The 17,974-nt window shown below is 35.1% G+C and overlaps 1 protein-coding gene across 1 annotated transcript in view; it reads right to left on the reverse strand.

Annotated features, from left to right (window-relative positions):
* Positions 1-17,702, reverse strand: part of roraa (RAR-related orphan receptor A, paralog a) — a 298,753-nt gene extending 281,051 nt beyond the window's left edge. The window contains exon 1 of the mRNA XM_077211106.1: positions 17,368-17,702. Coding sequence (XP_077067221.1) covers positions 17,368-17,521 — 154 coding nt within the window. The 5' untranslated portion in view covers positions 17,522-17,702. The remainder of the gene's footprint in view (positions 1-17,367) is intronic.
* Positions 17,703-17,974: the final 272 nt, after the last annotated feature.

The raw sequence follows: 17,974 nt of genomic DNA on the forward strand, positions 1-17,974 counted from the left end.
GTGAAGAATAGGTGTTTGCGTAATTCATGGGACAAAGAGATAGGCCTACCATAAAAATAAAAAAAGTAAGACACATGCATATGAATTACAAGCCAGACGTTTGACTTCAATGACTCGGAATTCATGGCAGATACAAAAACGTCGAGCCAAGTTCAGGAAATGGCCTACTTTAGCATGTCCCTCCTGCCTCTCCATACTTGCTTTTATGAGCATAGTAGACACATCTTGTGAGGGAACATTTAAAGATGAAAAGCAGACAACACGTAACATCTGTGTCCATGACAAAAGAGTAAGACAACTAAATGGAAGCAAAAACATTTTGCAGAATTCGGCTCATTTAAAGCTACGGCTAAGACCAGCCTGAAAGTCCTAAACCTTGGTCTTAGATAATGCATCTTAAATAAAAAAAAAAAACTAAAACATTAAGAAATTAAATTAAAAACAATCTATAAAATCAAGTCTATAAATATATATTGCATTTTTGTTCTAGGGATTTGGGGGTTTTTTTAACTAAAAAGAAAAAGTAATGAGGCTAAATTAAAAACTACTAAATAATTTTGGTAACACTTAAAAATAGGTTTTCATTTATTAATACTATGAACTAACAATGAAAAATACATCTAAAGCATTTATTAATCTTGATTTCAACATTTAATAATACATAATTAAAATCAAATGTTGTAACTGTTAATATTATTGAAATGGACCTAATATGAACTAACAATGAACAGTGTTAAGAAAATTTTAATGTTAAGAAAAAAAGATTAATACTGTAACAAATGTATTGCTCATGGTACGTTAAGTAATGGGATCGTATTGTTGCCAAACAATTTTGTATTGTACCCTGAAAATTTTGTTTTAAGTTGTAGATAAAACAAAGAATATTGGAATATTTACAAAACAAATTAGAATTCAATATGTTACTTGCCATTTAATGTAATTGTTTGTGAAATTTACAAGAAATGTCTGACTGGAAGTTATTTCTAAATAGGGTTGCAAAGGGGCTGAAAATTTCCAGACACTTTAAAAAAAGAATTCTGAAACTTTCCAAAAATTCTGGAAACTTTCCGGAAACTTTCCAACCTATTTGTAAACATTTATTTTCTCAGTGTACTCTGCGTTGTCAATGTGGTAAAGTCTGTCCACAACCCATATACTTATACGCAATGTGACATTTTTCCGAGCGAAACAGGATATTCAACATGGGAAAAAAAGATTACATATGAAAATTTAGTCAAATCAAATTAGGCCATGCAGAACCAATGCCTAGCTTTCCAACTATTGTTTAACAACACTATCCATTAACAGACACAGCCAAAGTGAGGACAGCGGAAAAGAGCAAGACATTGAATTAAACGTCTCAAATGCACAGAAGCTCTGCCAATTGCTAGATGGATCTCTTTGCTCTTTACGACAAATACAATCTCTATGCAAATTCTATGATGAGATTGACTATCTTCTTCATTCTGGGTGCTTTCAGATTAATTGTTAGCACTAATTTAACATTAAAACAGATTGCAGCACTTTGCGTTCGTTATCAAGAGTTGTTTTGGCCACTGAGAAATCCTTTCGACCTTGTCACCCCCTCTGTCTCCTGTGAGGACCCAAAGAAAAAGACCATTTCCAGGTCCTGCACCTCAGCGTCCCAGTCCCCACTACACCACAGGCCTAGTTAGGTCACAGCCCCGCCCCACAACAGTAAATTTAGACCTCTTTAAAGGCTTCCCATAATGCATCTGGAGCGCATTAATTCATTACTATTTAAACTGTCTATGTCAGATACAGAACTTCTGTAAATGGGACGTAGATCTGAGATGTCCCCCGCCGCTGGAGATGTTGCATCAAAATCTGGTTCTTGTCACCAGCTGAGGGGCATATTTGCCAGCCCCAGTTTGGCCACTGGTGGCTTCAACTCCAAAATAAGCTCTCCCATCAGAGCAAAACTTTCAATTTAGTTCAAAGAGGGTAAACCTTGTCTAATTTGGATACCATTAATTATCCATGAAATATCAATATAGGAGATGTGGGACACTTCTTATGATTTTTAAACTGCATTTGAAGTTTACTAGAAGTAAGAGTTAAGCTACCTTGGGTGGTAGATATTTTAAAACGCTTGCCAAAATGTTTGCAGATGGCGCAAGAAACTTTTCGAAAAACTTTTCAAGACCTAGTTTCCTGAAAAGCAAGGACTTTTCAAAGGCAACAAATATCAGCAAAAACTTAAAAGGTTTTCCACCTATTGCCACTAAGTAGATGACAAAATCACAGTGGATGTTTGGCTCGATCCGAAGTTTTATTGCCCTTTATGGTGTGATTTTGTCATTGATGCATTCAGTCATAAAATAACCATTGGGCCTCATTTATGAAAGCAAAATGAATTTAAGTAAATCAAAACATCATGGTTTAATCATTAAACCAAGATGTTTTAAACCATTCTTACATAAACTGTCACAATTACTTTAATGAGTATGGCTAAAACGTAAAACCATTTGTAAATCGGCAATGAATTTATTTTCATAAAACTATTCTTACGTAAATTGTTCAAATCAATTCACAGAGTGAAAATATTCATGAAACCATTTTTATGTAAATCCCAATTCAATAACTGAAACCACTCATAAAACTATTTATATGGAATTGTTAATTCAACAATTAAAACATTCTTATCTAAATTCTTGCAGTCAATTAAACAAATTATCAATCAGTAAATCAAATATTTAGAAAACAATTGAATAAATTCAATGTGTAGAACTATTGATAAAAGCATTCATACATAAATTGATACAATCAATTCTAATGACTGACTATTGGTAAAGCACTTTTGTAAATTGACAATCAATTCAACAACTAAAACATTCATAAAACTAATTTTACGCAACTTTCGAAGAAAACTTATTTATAAAACAGACCTTATGTATCAGCCACAATCAATTCAATAGCAATTTATGCAAGATTCGTAAAGCACTTTTAGGTAAATTGTCAGTTTAACAACCTAAACATTCATAAAATTATTTTTACGCAATTGCCAATCAATTTAAGTAAAACTATACATAAAACGTAATCTTACGTAGCTGTCACAATCATTTAAATATAGCAATTTATACAAGGTTTTATGAACAAATTACACAGAAACTACTTTGTCTTGTTTTTCAAGCACAAGGTCCATTGCCTGAAGCCCAAAATCAGGATCAAAGATGAAACTTGTGTTACAGAGAGCAGAAACCCAAGCACTAACTCTAGATCATAGCCTTCACCCTAACAGCATTTTATAAAAGGAACATCAGTTATGCTTCTTTAATTTTGTACATGACCCTACAATTGAAAGCATCTCATGATATCAACGATATCTTCACTCCAAAGGTGATTTTGTAATGTCTGACTAGACAGGCTCCATGGACTTTGAGTTGTTTTGTACAGCAATAATTTCATGTGGAAACGCTGAGACGGATTTCAGGGCTTCTAAGGGATATTGATTGTCCCAGCTTCAACGTGTTGTTCTGCCCTGTTTATCTAATATAAACCACATCAGTGATCAGTCTTTTAAACCAGTTCAGCTCTTAGCGAGAATCTGACGTCTCTTTAGGGGAAAGGCGCTTTAACTGAGTTAACTGATTGTTTATGGTCGATCACACACGAAATACGTCAAATGAAACAGCTTAACCTTTGAGCAAACACATTGTAATAACACCCACCTTAAATCATAGCATGGTGTGATACATCACACCTCTGATGATCAAAAACAAGAAGGGGGAGGGAGGCATCATTATGTCAGGAGGAAGACTGCCAAACAGTGATCCTCATGTTGGGTCTTCACTCCAGGATGTTGGCCTGGTATTCATCTGGCATCACAACACATCTTGGCTTTGCTCGGACCAAGTTGGTCTTTTCAGCGAATGACTAGTCAAATTTTTTTGGAGGGCTCTTAGAAATCTCAAGAAATGACTGGGTCAAATTTGACCCTATAAAACAAAAAATGAAATGCCAAATTTAGCATAAACCCTTAAGAACTTTCATTGACATTATTTTAATGACAATTTAAATATATGTTGTACTACTTTCTTATTACTATAATAAAAATACTGTGATGCCAAAACGTATTTATTAAAATTGTAAGTATTTATCATCGTAATTAATTTTACAATTGTTATTATTATGTCACTAATATCATTTTATTAACTTTATCACAAAACATTTACTTTGTTTTAGTGCTGTCAAATCGATTAATCAAGATTAATCGCATTAACATAACATTGTTTACATAAATATATTGAGTATATTTATTATTATATATATATATATTATATGTGTGTTTGTGTGTGTGTATGTATATATATATATATATATATATATATATATATATATACACATATATACTGCATAAATATGTGTGTGTGTCTGTGTGTGTATACAAACACACACACACACACACACATATTTATGCATATATATATATATATATATATATATATTTATTTACGTGTATATGTATATATATATATATACACACCGATGTATATAATATATATAAATACAATAATATACATATACTCACAAACATATGTAAACAAAAACATATGTTAGTAATTATTCGACTTGACAGCACTACAAAGTATGTATATATGTATATTATTATATTTATATATATTTATAATATATATATATATATATATATATATATATATATATATACACACATTTTTATATATTGTATATACACACACACACACACACACACAGATATATATAATATATATAAATATAATGATATACATATACTCACAAACACATTATGTAAACAAAAACTTATGTTAGCAATTATTCGATTTGACAGCACTATTTGTATTAGGATGACAATTCAATTCAGTTATTATATTAATAATGTACTAATCACTTTTTATGCTTTTACGAATATTGGGTACAGGAAAATTAAAGTTTTAAAAGGATGTAAGAGAATCATTAAAGTTACTGAATAACTTTGTGTGACAAACTCATTGAAAAGTAACACATTCTAAATTATGAGAATTATTACATGACGATATTTTGCATTGTGAGATAACATTATAGTTAAGCACATTGTGTATGTAAAGTGAGCTCCAGAAATATTGGCACCCTTGGTAAATATGAGCAAAACTGACTATGAAAATGTGCTTTGTGTGTCTTTCATTCAAAATATTCACAAAAATCTAATCCTTTAATTAAAGTCAAATTTTCCTGAAATATATATATATTCCACAATTATTGGCACCCCTTGTGCAACCTCCCTTTGCCAAGATAACAGCTCTGGATCTTCTCCTATAATGCGTAATAAGGTTAAGAAACATACGGCAAGAGATCTGAAACCATTCCTCCATACAGAATCTCTCCAGATCCTTCAGATTCAGAGGTCCATGCTTGTGGACTCTTCCCACAGGTTTTTTATGGGATTTGGGTCAGAGGACTGCTATATGTCCATGGCAAAACCTTCACTCTAAGGTACTTTTCTCCATGGGCCGTTTCTGTCAATGCCAAACCCTTTATTTTGGCCATATTTGACCATCAAAACCCATTTCACTGAAAGTCCTGGCAAACTGTATGCATGACATTGCTGTCTGATGTCACCAAAAGCTTTTTATTGCAACCTTCCCAAACAACTTGTGCACTTTAAAAAAAATGATACAGTGGATAGCATAAGTGAACACACCCATGCTGAAGTTGACTAAAAAGGGGAATAAAAAATCATCTTTTGGAAATTGATCTTAATGCCTTAAAGGTTGGATTTTTCCTCTTTTTTTTTTTTAATTAAGGACACCAATTTTCTTTGTGAATGAATAATGTATCGTAAATAAATAATTGTTCTTCCTTAAAATACAGGTTGCATAAGTCAGGACACCCCTATGTTAAATTCCCATAGAGGCAGGCAGATTTTTATTTTTAAAGGCCAGTTATTTCATGGATCCAGGATACTATGCATCCTGATAAAGTTCCCTTGGCCCTTGGAATTATATATCATCACATTCCCTTCACCATACCTAGAGATTGGCATGGGGCACTTTCCATAAGATCATCTTTCAATGCAAATCATACCAGCTATTAGCCTAACTGAAATAAAACCATGCCAATCTCTAGGTATGGTGAAGGGAATGTGATAGTATGCATAGTATCTTGGATCCATGAAAAAAATGCCCTTTTAAAATAAAAATCTGCCTGTCTCTATGGGAATTTAACATAGGGGTTTCCTGACTTACGCAACCTGTATTTTTAGGAAGAACATTTATTTATTTAGATAAATTATTCATTCACAAAGAAAACTGGTGTCCTTAAAGGTTGGATTTTTCCTCATTTTTTTAAATTAAGGCATTAATATTATTCCTCTTTTTAGTCAACTTTAGCATGGGTGTGTTCACTTATGCTAGGCACTGTATGATCAATAAGTTATGACAACATATGTTTTTAAATTTCTTTAACTCAATTTTCAACTTTTTTATGTTATACAAGATATATATACTCATTTTTTTTTAAGTCAGCTTAATGTGATTTAAGTTGGAATTACTTAAATATCCAGGTTGATTGTACTTTAGAATTGTGTGGTTATAAAGGTGAGGTCTGATCATAGTTTCGGAGACTTTCTGACCCCAAGACCCAGCTGACATCTGCAATTCTCCAACTTTGATTCTTTCAGTTTGTTTGGCGACTTACAGTGCATGAGAGGCTAATGCAGACACACATCCTCTTAGATTGTTACCATCTCCAGTTGATTTCAACTACTTAATTATTGTACAGATAGTGGAAAGGAGAATTCCAACAATTAAACTATTATCTTATAGACATTTCATGATTTGTGCAGTTTAACAACCTTTTGTCACACATAATTACTGTATTCTCAGGTCTTTCTCATATGGATGACTATAGGAATTTGGCCTGTGTGTCACTTCATATTTAGATCCCAGTGAAATAGGAAGCCATGACTTATCACTAAGGTGAACTTATATATATATATATATATATATATATATATATATATATATATTTTTTTTTTTTTTTTTATATCATTATATTTTTCTTTCAACTATTTGACTTTAATTAAAGATTACATTTTGTGAATATTTTGAATGAAAGACTGAGGAGGAATTGCAAAAACTATTTTTCACAGTCATTTTTGCTCATATTTACCAAGTGTGCCAATATATGAAGAACCCACTGTGTAATATTTTTTTTCATTACGGTAATGAGAAATTAGTAATTTTTTAGTGCTTTTCACAGTAAATATTTCTCCAAAACAGTGTGTTAAAATGAACTGCATTACAACAACAACAAAAAATCATGAACATCTATAATAAAACAATAAAAATCTATTCTCTGCCGTTTCCTTGTGGACTCCTGAGGGTTTCTGGACAATTTTGAAAACTTACGGTTATTATAAAGCATCCTTTTAAAACTCGAATGATCCTGTACCAATAATCATAACAGCATGAAAAACAGTGACCAGAAACAAACTTATATGGGTTTGGATAAATGATAACAAGAGAACCAAAGCTTTGTAACACAACTGTCTCTTTTCCTTACTTCAGATCAAGATTTGGGGACGCAACTGCATCCAGATAAGCACAGAAGGGCGACTTCCTCTACAAGCCTGTTCAAGCACAAGGAAAATCCTAATCCCTGCTATTTGAGAATGTCACAGGCTCCTGAAAGCATGGCTGTCAGATAAAGCTGCACACACCAGCTCTGGGCTTCAGGAGAGCTTTTTCGTACAGAAACCTTGTTTAGAGGCCTCCACTCCTCTACGGCCCATCCGTCTTCTGTCATCACTGGGTAAACATACGCCACCGCTCCTGCCCACAACCCTCAGAGTAAAATAGCGCTGGCTGCAACGTTAAAAGTCCTTAGACTGGGGCCAGTGACTGGAGCCCGTACCACGCTGGGGTTTCCAGCAGCATATTGCTGACCAGCCAACACAAACAACTGGCACGCCAGACTACCATTAAGAGGTGTGTGCTCCATTAAAAGCAGCATGTAACTGCATATCTGTAGCCAGAAGTAAGTGGAATAGTTGACGCAAAAGTGAAAAATCCGCCACTGTTTACTCATCCTCCTGTGCGACTATACCAAAATCTTTAAAAAAATATATATACTGGCCACTCTTTTTCTTATGATAGTAAAAAAAAAATTATAAAAATTAATTTAAAATTATTATTTTTTACAAATTATTATTTTTTTAATTAACATTATTAAAAATAGTCCAGGTACCCTCAGGTATCCACAAGGAGATGCACATAAAGCTTGAGGAAATATGAATGCAACATTTTACATGATTTTACAAAATTACATATTTTTTATTTATGTCAAAGTTAACATGTTCAAGAATTGTTGTTATATCATGCAATATTTGACACACTGTTTTGGAAAAATTACCAAAATGAAAAATACCATAATGCCAAAAAATTTTTTTATTCAAACTGTAAATATTTATCATTGTCATTTCTTACTGTAAAAATACTGTATTTTAGTCACGATAATCTAACAAGATTTTCCTGTACCCATTATTTGTAATAGCATAAAAAGAGTGACCAGTACATTATTAAAATAATAACTGAATATTAAAATAATAACTTAATTTAACTATCAACTTGAAGTAAACATTTTGTGAAAATATTTGAATAAAATTGCATTAGTGAAATCATTTACTTTGACAATAGCCAATTATTTAATTTAGAAAACATCACTTTTCTAATTGTCACACTTTGTCACTGCATAATTAAAAAAATTACATGGACATATTTGGCTTTTATTTGTTTTAAATCATAAAAAACATTTGGGGCATTCATTCTTTCTGGGTGATCCATTCCTTTAAAAAACAGGAGAGGCTAGCAATAGCGAGCTAGCTTTGAAAGCATAAGAATCCCACCCTCTCTTCAGAGCGTCTCCAAAAAAACTACGTCAAAACACATGAAAGCACAAAGCAGAGCCTGCAAAGCGCCACAAGACAAGAGACGGTGTTAAACTACCTCATGTCTCAAAGCACATAATATTACAATAATAATGAACGTAAACAACTTACAGAGCTCTAGTTGTAACCCTAGGTGACTGCTGCAGATTCATTTCAACGTTGATAGTGTTGACATTGAAATGCATAAATCCGAATCTGATGACGTGAACATCTATGATCGGGGTTGACCTCTCTAAATTACAGTTACAACATGGTGTGAATGCAGCATAAGCTCATTGTTTTTGTTCAGAAGGAACTGTCTCTACATAGCCTCATTGAACGCGCTGATGGTGTGTGATGTCTGCGTGAGCAGGTGCGCGGAGGTATGGAAATACCAGTGTTGGGTAAGTTACTCAAAAAAAGTAATCCACTACAAATTACTAATTACTACTTTAAAATTGTAATTTGATTACATTACTGATTACTGCATGTAAAAATTAATCAGATTACTAATTACTTTACTTTCAAGTTACTTTGAAAACCTATTTAAACTACAAGAATACACTACAAAGTAAACCTCAGTTCTCTCCATAATTTAATATTGCAGACATCTCAAGTCTCCCACATATTGATAGCGGCTCCCTGATGCCCGCAAATTAGTTAAAATCTCCAAGCAAGAGCGCACATGCGAGACAGAAGAGACTGTGCTCCAAACCGTGTAGCGCAAACACGGCGGAGAGGGAGAGAACGTGAGACCTTGCGTGTGTGTGCGTGTGTGCCTCATGAAGCGCGTTCTCCGGTAATTCATTAAAGTGCATGCTCATTAACTGACGCAGCCGGCCAAAAATGATTAGAAATGCATTTTACTAAATATTTTTTATCAACAATACATTTGTAACGCAAGTAACTTAATTTTATTGACATCAGTAACTGTAATCAAATTACATAAATTTTAAATGTAATGAGTTACATCACTGCGTTATCACGAAAAGTAATTGGAATACAGTTACTTTGTAACGCGTGTACCCAGCTCTGGGAAATACATATGTTGACCCGCAGGTAGGACATCGGTTGGACCGAATGCAATGATTGGACGAACATGTTTTGGTCCTGAGACTTACACAGAAGATATATAGGCCTACATGTTTTAATATTTAGACCACTTCTATTACTGATTGCTATCAGAATGTGAAGAGAGTCAACAAAAAGTGTTTATGAAAAACAAATTGCCTACCCTACCTTTAAGCTCGAGCACATTGGGCGATGCGACGTTAAACACTGGGGTCAGTGTACAATGTCTGTTAGGCTAATAGCAGGGTTTGAATAAAGGGGCTCAGCTTGGCTCATTCAGCCGCTAAAAAATCCCCCCTGCTGGAGGAGTCAATCAGCACACCGCCAGGTGACAGATTTCACCATCACACTCTGACACCGAGGCTGGGAGCAAGCAAAATATTGTTGTCTGCCATGCCAACTAATAAGTAATTATAGGCTAGTCCTTCACAGATGGCAGACCCCACAGTCATTCCGCTGTCTTCCAATAAAGGAGAAATTAAGTTAAGGCGCTGCTCAGCACATGTGCATCTGCAACACGAACAAGCCTGAGTCTAAACAAGTGGCGAACGTGCCTGAGAGTTAACAGGAAAGATCCCATTAAAACAAGCTCACGACACTGCAAATCTACTCAACCTGATTGATGTAAAGCCCCTGATTTGTGCGCAGTGCACACGTGTGTAATTATGGAAGTGTGCACTTTGGTAGAGGATGGAAATCAAACCTTTGTTTGGAGTTACTCCAACTGGAATGATCGAAGAAGTAGTTCTTCTACTAATTATCATACTAATACTATCCTTCACAAGTTAGAATACAATTTGAAAGACCTGTTTTCTATTTGAATATATTTTAAAATGTAATGGTGATGTTAAAGCTGAATTTTCAGCATCATTACTCCAGTCTTCAGTGTCACATGATCCTTCAGAAATCATTCTAATATGCTGATTTGCTGCTCAAGAAACATTTATTATTATTATCAATGTTGAAACTTGAAAAAAGTATTTTTCTTACAAAAACGCATGGCTTTGCTTCAGAGGGCCTTTATTAACCCCCTGGAGTCATATGGATTACTTTTTATGATGGATGGAAGCGTTTTTTTGGGGCTTCAAAATCTCATTGGGTTAATATTCACTCCCATTATAAAGCTTGAAAGAGCCAGGGTATTTTTCAATATATCTCTGATTGGCTGAAAGAAAAAAGTCATATACACCTAGGATGGCTTGAGGGTGAGTCAATTACGGGATAATTTTCATTTTTGGCTGAACTAACCCTTTAAAACACATAATTCAATCAATACCCAATTGACAAAACCAAGTCCTACCCTACACTTTTTTACATTTATAACCAATTTCACTTACACGTGAGATTATACAAGTGGAAGAAAAAGATCTAGCCCTAAAGCTACAACACACAAGCTTGAACCTATATAACTGATAAAAACTGACCATTAAAGATGTCATATGTAGTCATAACACCCTCTCTAAAAGATTTAAGCATTTGTGTGCTTGCTCATCTGACCCGCCATCAATTGGCTCCTCTTAAATAAGAGGTGAAGTGTCAACACTCCGGTTAAAGCATCACGTGCCGCTCTTCAGCTTTGCCTTTCAATTCCTGCAAGGTCAAATGTTATTTTGTGGATGTGGACAAGAAGGTAAAAAAATTATATCAAGCAAAAATGAAGTCAGAATTGTTGTCAAAGGCCAAGTGCGGGCATTGTGTAAAACAAATGAAAAGGGAAAATTTGTTCCTTCCTAAATATCTTCGCATCCAGATCTTGGTTTCTGTGGACAAAGCTAAGTGTACCGTCTGAACAGTGCACTATAATTTGCAGAATACTTTAGATGTTTTACAAAATAAAAATAAAGCCACAATGGCAGATCATTGACTTTTTTGTTGGATCATTTTAGATGTGTGAAATAGGGTTGGGCGATGTCCCCTAAATTGGCAGTTGACGTTGTTTCCAGCAAAACATCGCGATGGACGATGATATCGGCGGGGGGGCTACGGAATCGCGCTGACCATCACGGAGAGAGAGAGAGAGAGAGAGAGAGAGAGAGAGAGAGAGAGAGAGAGAGAGTAGCTACTTCTACTGTGTTTACGCCACGGGAATACTCGGCTTGTCATTTTGAAGTATTTCTATGTTTATTTGGCCGTTTAGGCTCGCAACCGAAGACAAAGACTAGCCTACTATTCTCGCGTCAGAAGAATTCAGTTCTCTTTCGCGACTTATTGCGCTTTTAATATTTCTTTTCAATATAAAGCACATCCTGCTCTTTTATTTCTCATTCATTCATGTTTTATTATTAATAACTTTAAACGGAATCAACTGAAATCTGCGTGGATTATCAACAATACAACACATTTTTACATAAATTAACGGTCTCTGCGGCAAAAGTGAAAGAACCTGCGGCCAGCGGGTGAAATGTTTCGAAATGTCTCTTTGAACAGCAAAGCACCCGTTTCAATAAAAGGATATATTAAAGTTTATATAGCCTACTTTTACATTTTCGCTGCTGTTCTAAAATTATTTTCGCCATCATCTTAAATAAGCAGCAGCTGCTTGAATCCCAGTGCAGAGTGCAGGAGCTGTAACTGTTAGGTTACCACAGAAACGTAGGCGGTTAGTTGATTGCTGTGGTGACTCGTGACTCTCGCGAACAGCACTGAACAAGCACGTCTTCATTTTTTTTATCGTTTGTTGGTAAAGGGTTACAGACCAGGTGTGGCTCGCGAGCCAGGTCCCCAACCACTTGTGTACAGACGAACACGAACTGTCGTGAGACTGGGCAGTCTGACAGGGTGGGGGGCGTGGCATCAATGGTGGCTCACCATCGTGATGTCGGTCGGCCATCACGATGGACGATGATATCGTCCACCGGCACAACCCTAGTGTGCAATAAACCTAGACAAATATATATCTGAATAAAAATGTAGATTCGATTCCTTAAGTTAAAAATTGATCAATATTTTTCTTTGTGTTTTTCACGTACAGACGACAACATGGTAGAAACGATCCCCGTTCACACAGATCCGCGAAAAACGACTAAAAACGCTGTATGATGCTGCCCAGCCAGTAGGTGGCGATGTCACTTTGTAAAGAAACATTATGCGCCTAGAGACTGAACACGTAACATGCATGTGCATAAAGTCACTGTTTTCACAAATTCGCATTTTTGTAGTTTACACGGAGACGATAACGATATCGTTTTTAAAAACGTGCACTTTTAAACACGTTTTCAAAGGTTTGCCAAAATAAAGTTGTCGTGTAAATAAACGGCCAAAACGCATAAAAATGTCCAATTTTTAGTTGAAATCAGTGTTGTGTAATGCACCACTAGACCAGCACAATTTTGTGCAGACGATTGATTGGTATACAGATAATTGCAATTAATGTTTCAATTCTGTTTTGTTCAAGTCACTTGCAGTATAAGCCGAATACATAATTTTTTAAGGAATCGTTTATAATATTGCTAATAATAACATTTGTAATTAAAATAAGCCCATTTGAGTCCCTGTAATGTAATACTATTTATAACCACATTCAGGCAATTAATCAATAATCGAACAGGCCACTTAAACAGTATTAATTATAATAAATATAATACTGGCAAAATACAAAAGTTACTGAAAGAGAAACACAACGGGTGTGGACTAACTTCTTTCCTAAGATATTCTGTCCATAAGCTTCAACATGCTGATATTATTTGTATAAAAATGAGTCTATTGGGTGACATTTAGGTAAACATTACAAAATTATTTTTAACAAGTCTAACAAAATATATTAATCTGGCCATAAAAACAAGCCAAGTGCGGATTACGGTTGTCTTTCCTCAAAATGTATTATATACTTTCTTAATAAAAGTGGCAGAAAATGTTTGAACTTGAATAATCTAATAACACCATCTGAACTGAATGCATAAAAGCAAGCTTCAATTAACGGAAACAGAGTTACTATATTTTCATCAGAAATTGAACCGATCATCCTGAATCTTCCAAAATCCTCAGTCATTTTCCCTTTTCACTTGAGATCAAAGCAATGTGGTTTGCTTCATTTCATAGATCCGCGGAAAAGTGGTTAATTCATCCCTGCACTGAGATCGCCTCCGAAACCCACAATCACAGTCAATGCAGCGAAAGCCAAATAAACTTACTTACACACCACAAGCAAAACCACAAACTGCTTGTGGTTAACTAATAATAACCAGTTTGGCATGTGGCGTCCTACTGTGCGCAATTATGAGATCTGAATAAACCGCAATCTTAAGTGTTTAAGCAGACAAAATATGATTAACAGTAACAGCTGCTGAAATGTGTACTTGAGTGTGACATTGATATTTACGTATAGTCTAAAACAAATGTATATGGTCCAAGGACACAATAAGCTTTTATAACAAATCAGCATGTATGGAAATGTATTGTTGCAACATTTCCTGTCTGTCTCTTACAGTCAAGGATAAAATATAAAAAGTTATCACACTTGCCACGTGTATTCTTTTGAATGTCAACAAGTAAATTTAGATTTTTTTTAAGTCGAAGTAATTTCGACTTAAATTACATTAAACTGGCTTTAAAAAAAGTAGCAAATTGCTTAACTTATTTAGATGAGTTAAAACAATGTCATAACTTATTGATCATATAATTTTTTACAGTGTATTTTTTTTTCAATCATATAGCCCTACATGCTGAAAAAAACTGCAAAATATATTGGGGAAAAATACAATTATTATAAAATAATAATTAGAAATTTTGACCTTCATATATTAATCAATAATAGTCAATTATAATGATCAATAATAATAAAAAAATATTACTATTCATAATACTAACTAACAGCTGGGTATCAACTTTTCTAAACGTTTGCCCCTCTAACAGACAACTATCAGCATTATCAATTATCAAGAGTCCCTCAGAAATGTTCTATGGGTTTAAAATGATGGATTTTGATCAATCGAGTCAACTGAGTCAATTAAGGTGTATGGTTAACATTACTTGAATGCTGCTGAAAACAGGCGCGCTCAACTCCCAAAACGTTTGTGGGTGCGAGTTATAAAAAAGTAATCAAAATAAAGATTTAATCTGGAATTTTATTTAATTCTTATGTTTAAACTGGTGTTTATTTCTGTTGTATTTTTTTTCTTATATATTTTTTCTTTTTTGTAATTGTTTGTGAGGGTGAGCATTATTTATGGCTTGTTTTGTCTTTACTCTCTGTGTGTCTTTACAATGTTGGTAACTTGATGCACCTGACGGTGCAGATGATTGGATGTTAATGGGGTTCACCTGTTATGTTAAAAACAATCTCTTTAGTGTTTCACACCGCACACTGATGATGGCTTAGGCTGAAACGCGTCTGTGTGGACATGGTATTAATAAATATGAAGATATAACTAGAGAGTGCGGTTTTTCATCTTTATTTTAACATTACTTGAATAACATAACTTCTATCACTTGAATCTTGCAATCATACCTCAAACAAACATGAGTTCCAATGCAGAGTTTTTTTAAGTTGCTAAAAGGTTACTAAATATGGACTACAACTACCAAAACTATGTGATTGTGTGTCCTTGATGAATCAGAAAACCACTGTATTCCTTCCAACTAACATAAATGCTTCAAAATTCATATTTGAAGTATGACTCTATCAATTATGCTATAGAACACATTGTCTCTCACGCACTTAATTTTAGTCATAAATCGCAACCCGCCGCCATTGTAAAACGGCCTGACATCATGACCACACAGGTCTGTTGACTCTCTTGGTGTGTTGTGGAAACAAAAGTGGATTTCTAAGACAGGAGAGCAGAACAGTTCCACTGAACACATTGTTTCTTGTCGCCCATTCACACAAGGGTTACATAACAGGACTAAGGCGTTCTTCTTTCTTTTGCCTTTCCCTTCCAGATACACTTTAGTCCTGCTGTAATGGGTTTGGGTTGAATATAGGTCAGCAGGTTAGGAGTGTCTCAAAGTCAATCTCCTACTTTAAGATAAAATGGCACAGACTTGCCTAAAAACTCCCATCCGGACAGAGCCTCCCTATACCTGCCTCTTCTGACTGCTATTACATAACTGCACAGAGCTGGGAAAGTACCATGCAACAAAAGTGAAACAACGTCCTTTTAAACGATGGTTTATTATAGATTCATTAGGATTCAACTCATGCATCAAACTCATTTGTGCTATTCACCGTCATTTCTGCTAATTTTCTTATTGACGACAAACATGAATAATTTATTCGTAAGGAAACAAGCAGAGGTGCAACTCGATTCACAGTCCAGCGGTAACATTTTCGTCTAGAAAGCAAGTGGACCCGAGTTCGAATCCAGAATTAGCATAGAATTTTGCTTAATAAACCAAGCGAAAACAAAACGACATTACGCAAAGTATCGCTCCACACATTTGTAAAAGTGTAATCATACAAAACACGATCACAGACTTCAACATTACAGATATTGAACGATTTTTCACTGCTCTGTTTATGGCAAAACTTGTTACATAACCAGCTTACATTCCACATTCAACATATCAGCCTCTAAATATACCCTTCAAGCGCGACACATAACAACCCGAAAACAGATTCACAATGTTACTTTACACTTTGTCATGTCACTTGTTCACTTTTTTGTCTGATACATTTTGCACTGAACTTTGATGAGTTGAATAGAGACACTGAAGGGGGAGTGGCTAGAAATCTACTCTCTGTACTGTAAATCACAAGTATTAAGACGTAGATTCGTTCAAATTAGATATTAAATCCTAACGGGAAGTTGAATGCCTTATATATATATATATAATACATGCATATTGATAGGCATTTAAGTGTCACCAATCAGCATCAGAAAACGTGCAAAGGGCAAGTAGAGGCATGCTGACAACCAATGAATGAAACATAATAACGCTTAAAAAAATAAAACATGCATCTCAAAAACACTGCGCGAGTGCGCGTGCCAAATTCTACCATTGCCTATTAGTCTCATTTAAACAGTCTAGTCCATATAAGTTCGACTTGTTATCATGTACATTAGCTACACATATCTTTATTTTATTTTACACCATTATTTAAATCCATAATGAACTTTCATATTGTCAAATAACGTTATAGACTTTGTTGATAAACGAATCTGATTATTTTTTTAGTCTTCAGTGTCAGTGCTGTCATACATCCAACAATGGCAGGCTCATTCGGTTACAAAAACAGCAACTCTAAAAGCATCTCAATTCTGATATATTTAATAAAAAATGCCATTTATTCTAATTCACCATGCGCTTTCCCAGTGAAACAAACGCACTGGAATCATTTTTACGCGGCGCGCGCGCCATTCAAGTTGAAATGAATTCACTTTGAAGTTTTTGCTCATCAATACTACGGAGAATCAATGTCGTATCGATTCCAAATAATCAATGTCTCTCACCTCTGTTGGTGCTGGAACAGCTCTGCCTGCGCACCGGGGCTTGGTGCTCAGCTTTGCGGAGGGTCTCCAGGTTTACCGGGGTTTCCCTGACCGGGGTAACCGGCTCTGAGACGCCGTTGCCCGGGTCGCTCGCTGGATCTGGAGGGGACTCCATGTTGTGCTTTCTTTTGGAGCTATTGCTGCTGGTGTATCACGATGCGCCGCGATGCGACTCAGAGCTCAGAGGTTTGGTGTAGCTTTGTATTTTTCTAGCAGAAGTAAGAAATGTTGAACAGGCGAGTGTGTAGACAGACAGAGGTGGGTGTGTGTGTGTTTGATTGTCCACTGGCAGCGCTAGAGAGGAGCTCCGGTGCAGCCGCTCAACAGGGAGACACTGTCAATAGCCGATGAATGGATGTGTGTGAGACCTATTAACAGTGGAACTTTCATGTCTTTGCCCATGTTCTAATGATACAGCCGCACATTTTCCGATATGCGACACATAATATGAGATTTATTAGGGCACAAATTGCGTTATTGCACAGAAGACATTCTTATAGGATCTAATGATATACGTTTTAATAATCCCTGCACGTTTCGTTTATGAGCTGAGGCAAAAAGTAGCCTA

This window comes from Siphateles boraxobius, unplaced genomic scaffold, assembly GCF_051911475.1.
Source record: "Siphateles boraxobius isolate OS27281-9 unplaced genomic scaffold, OSU_SipBor_1 65, whole genome shotgun sequence".
In the NCBI taxonomy this organism is placed as follows: Eukaryota; Metazoa; Chordata; class Actinopteri; order Cypriniformes; family Leuciscidae; genus Siphateles; species Siphateles boraxobius.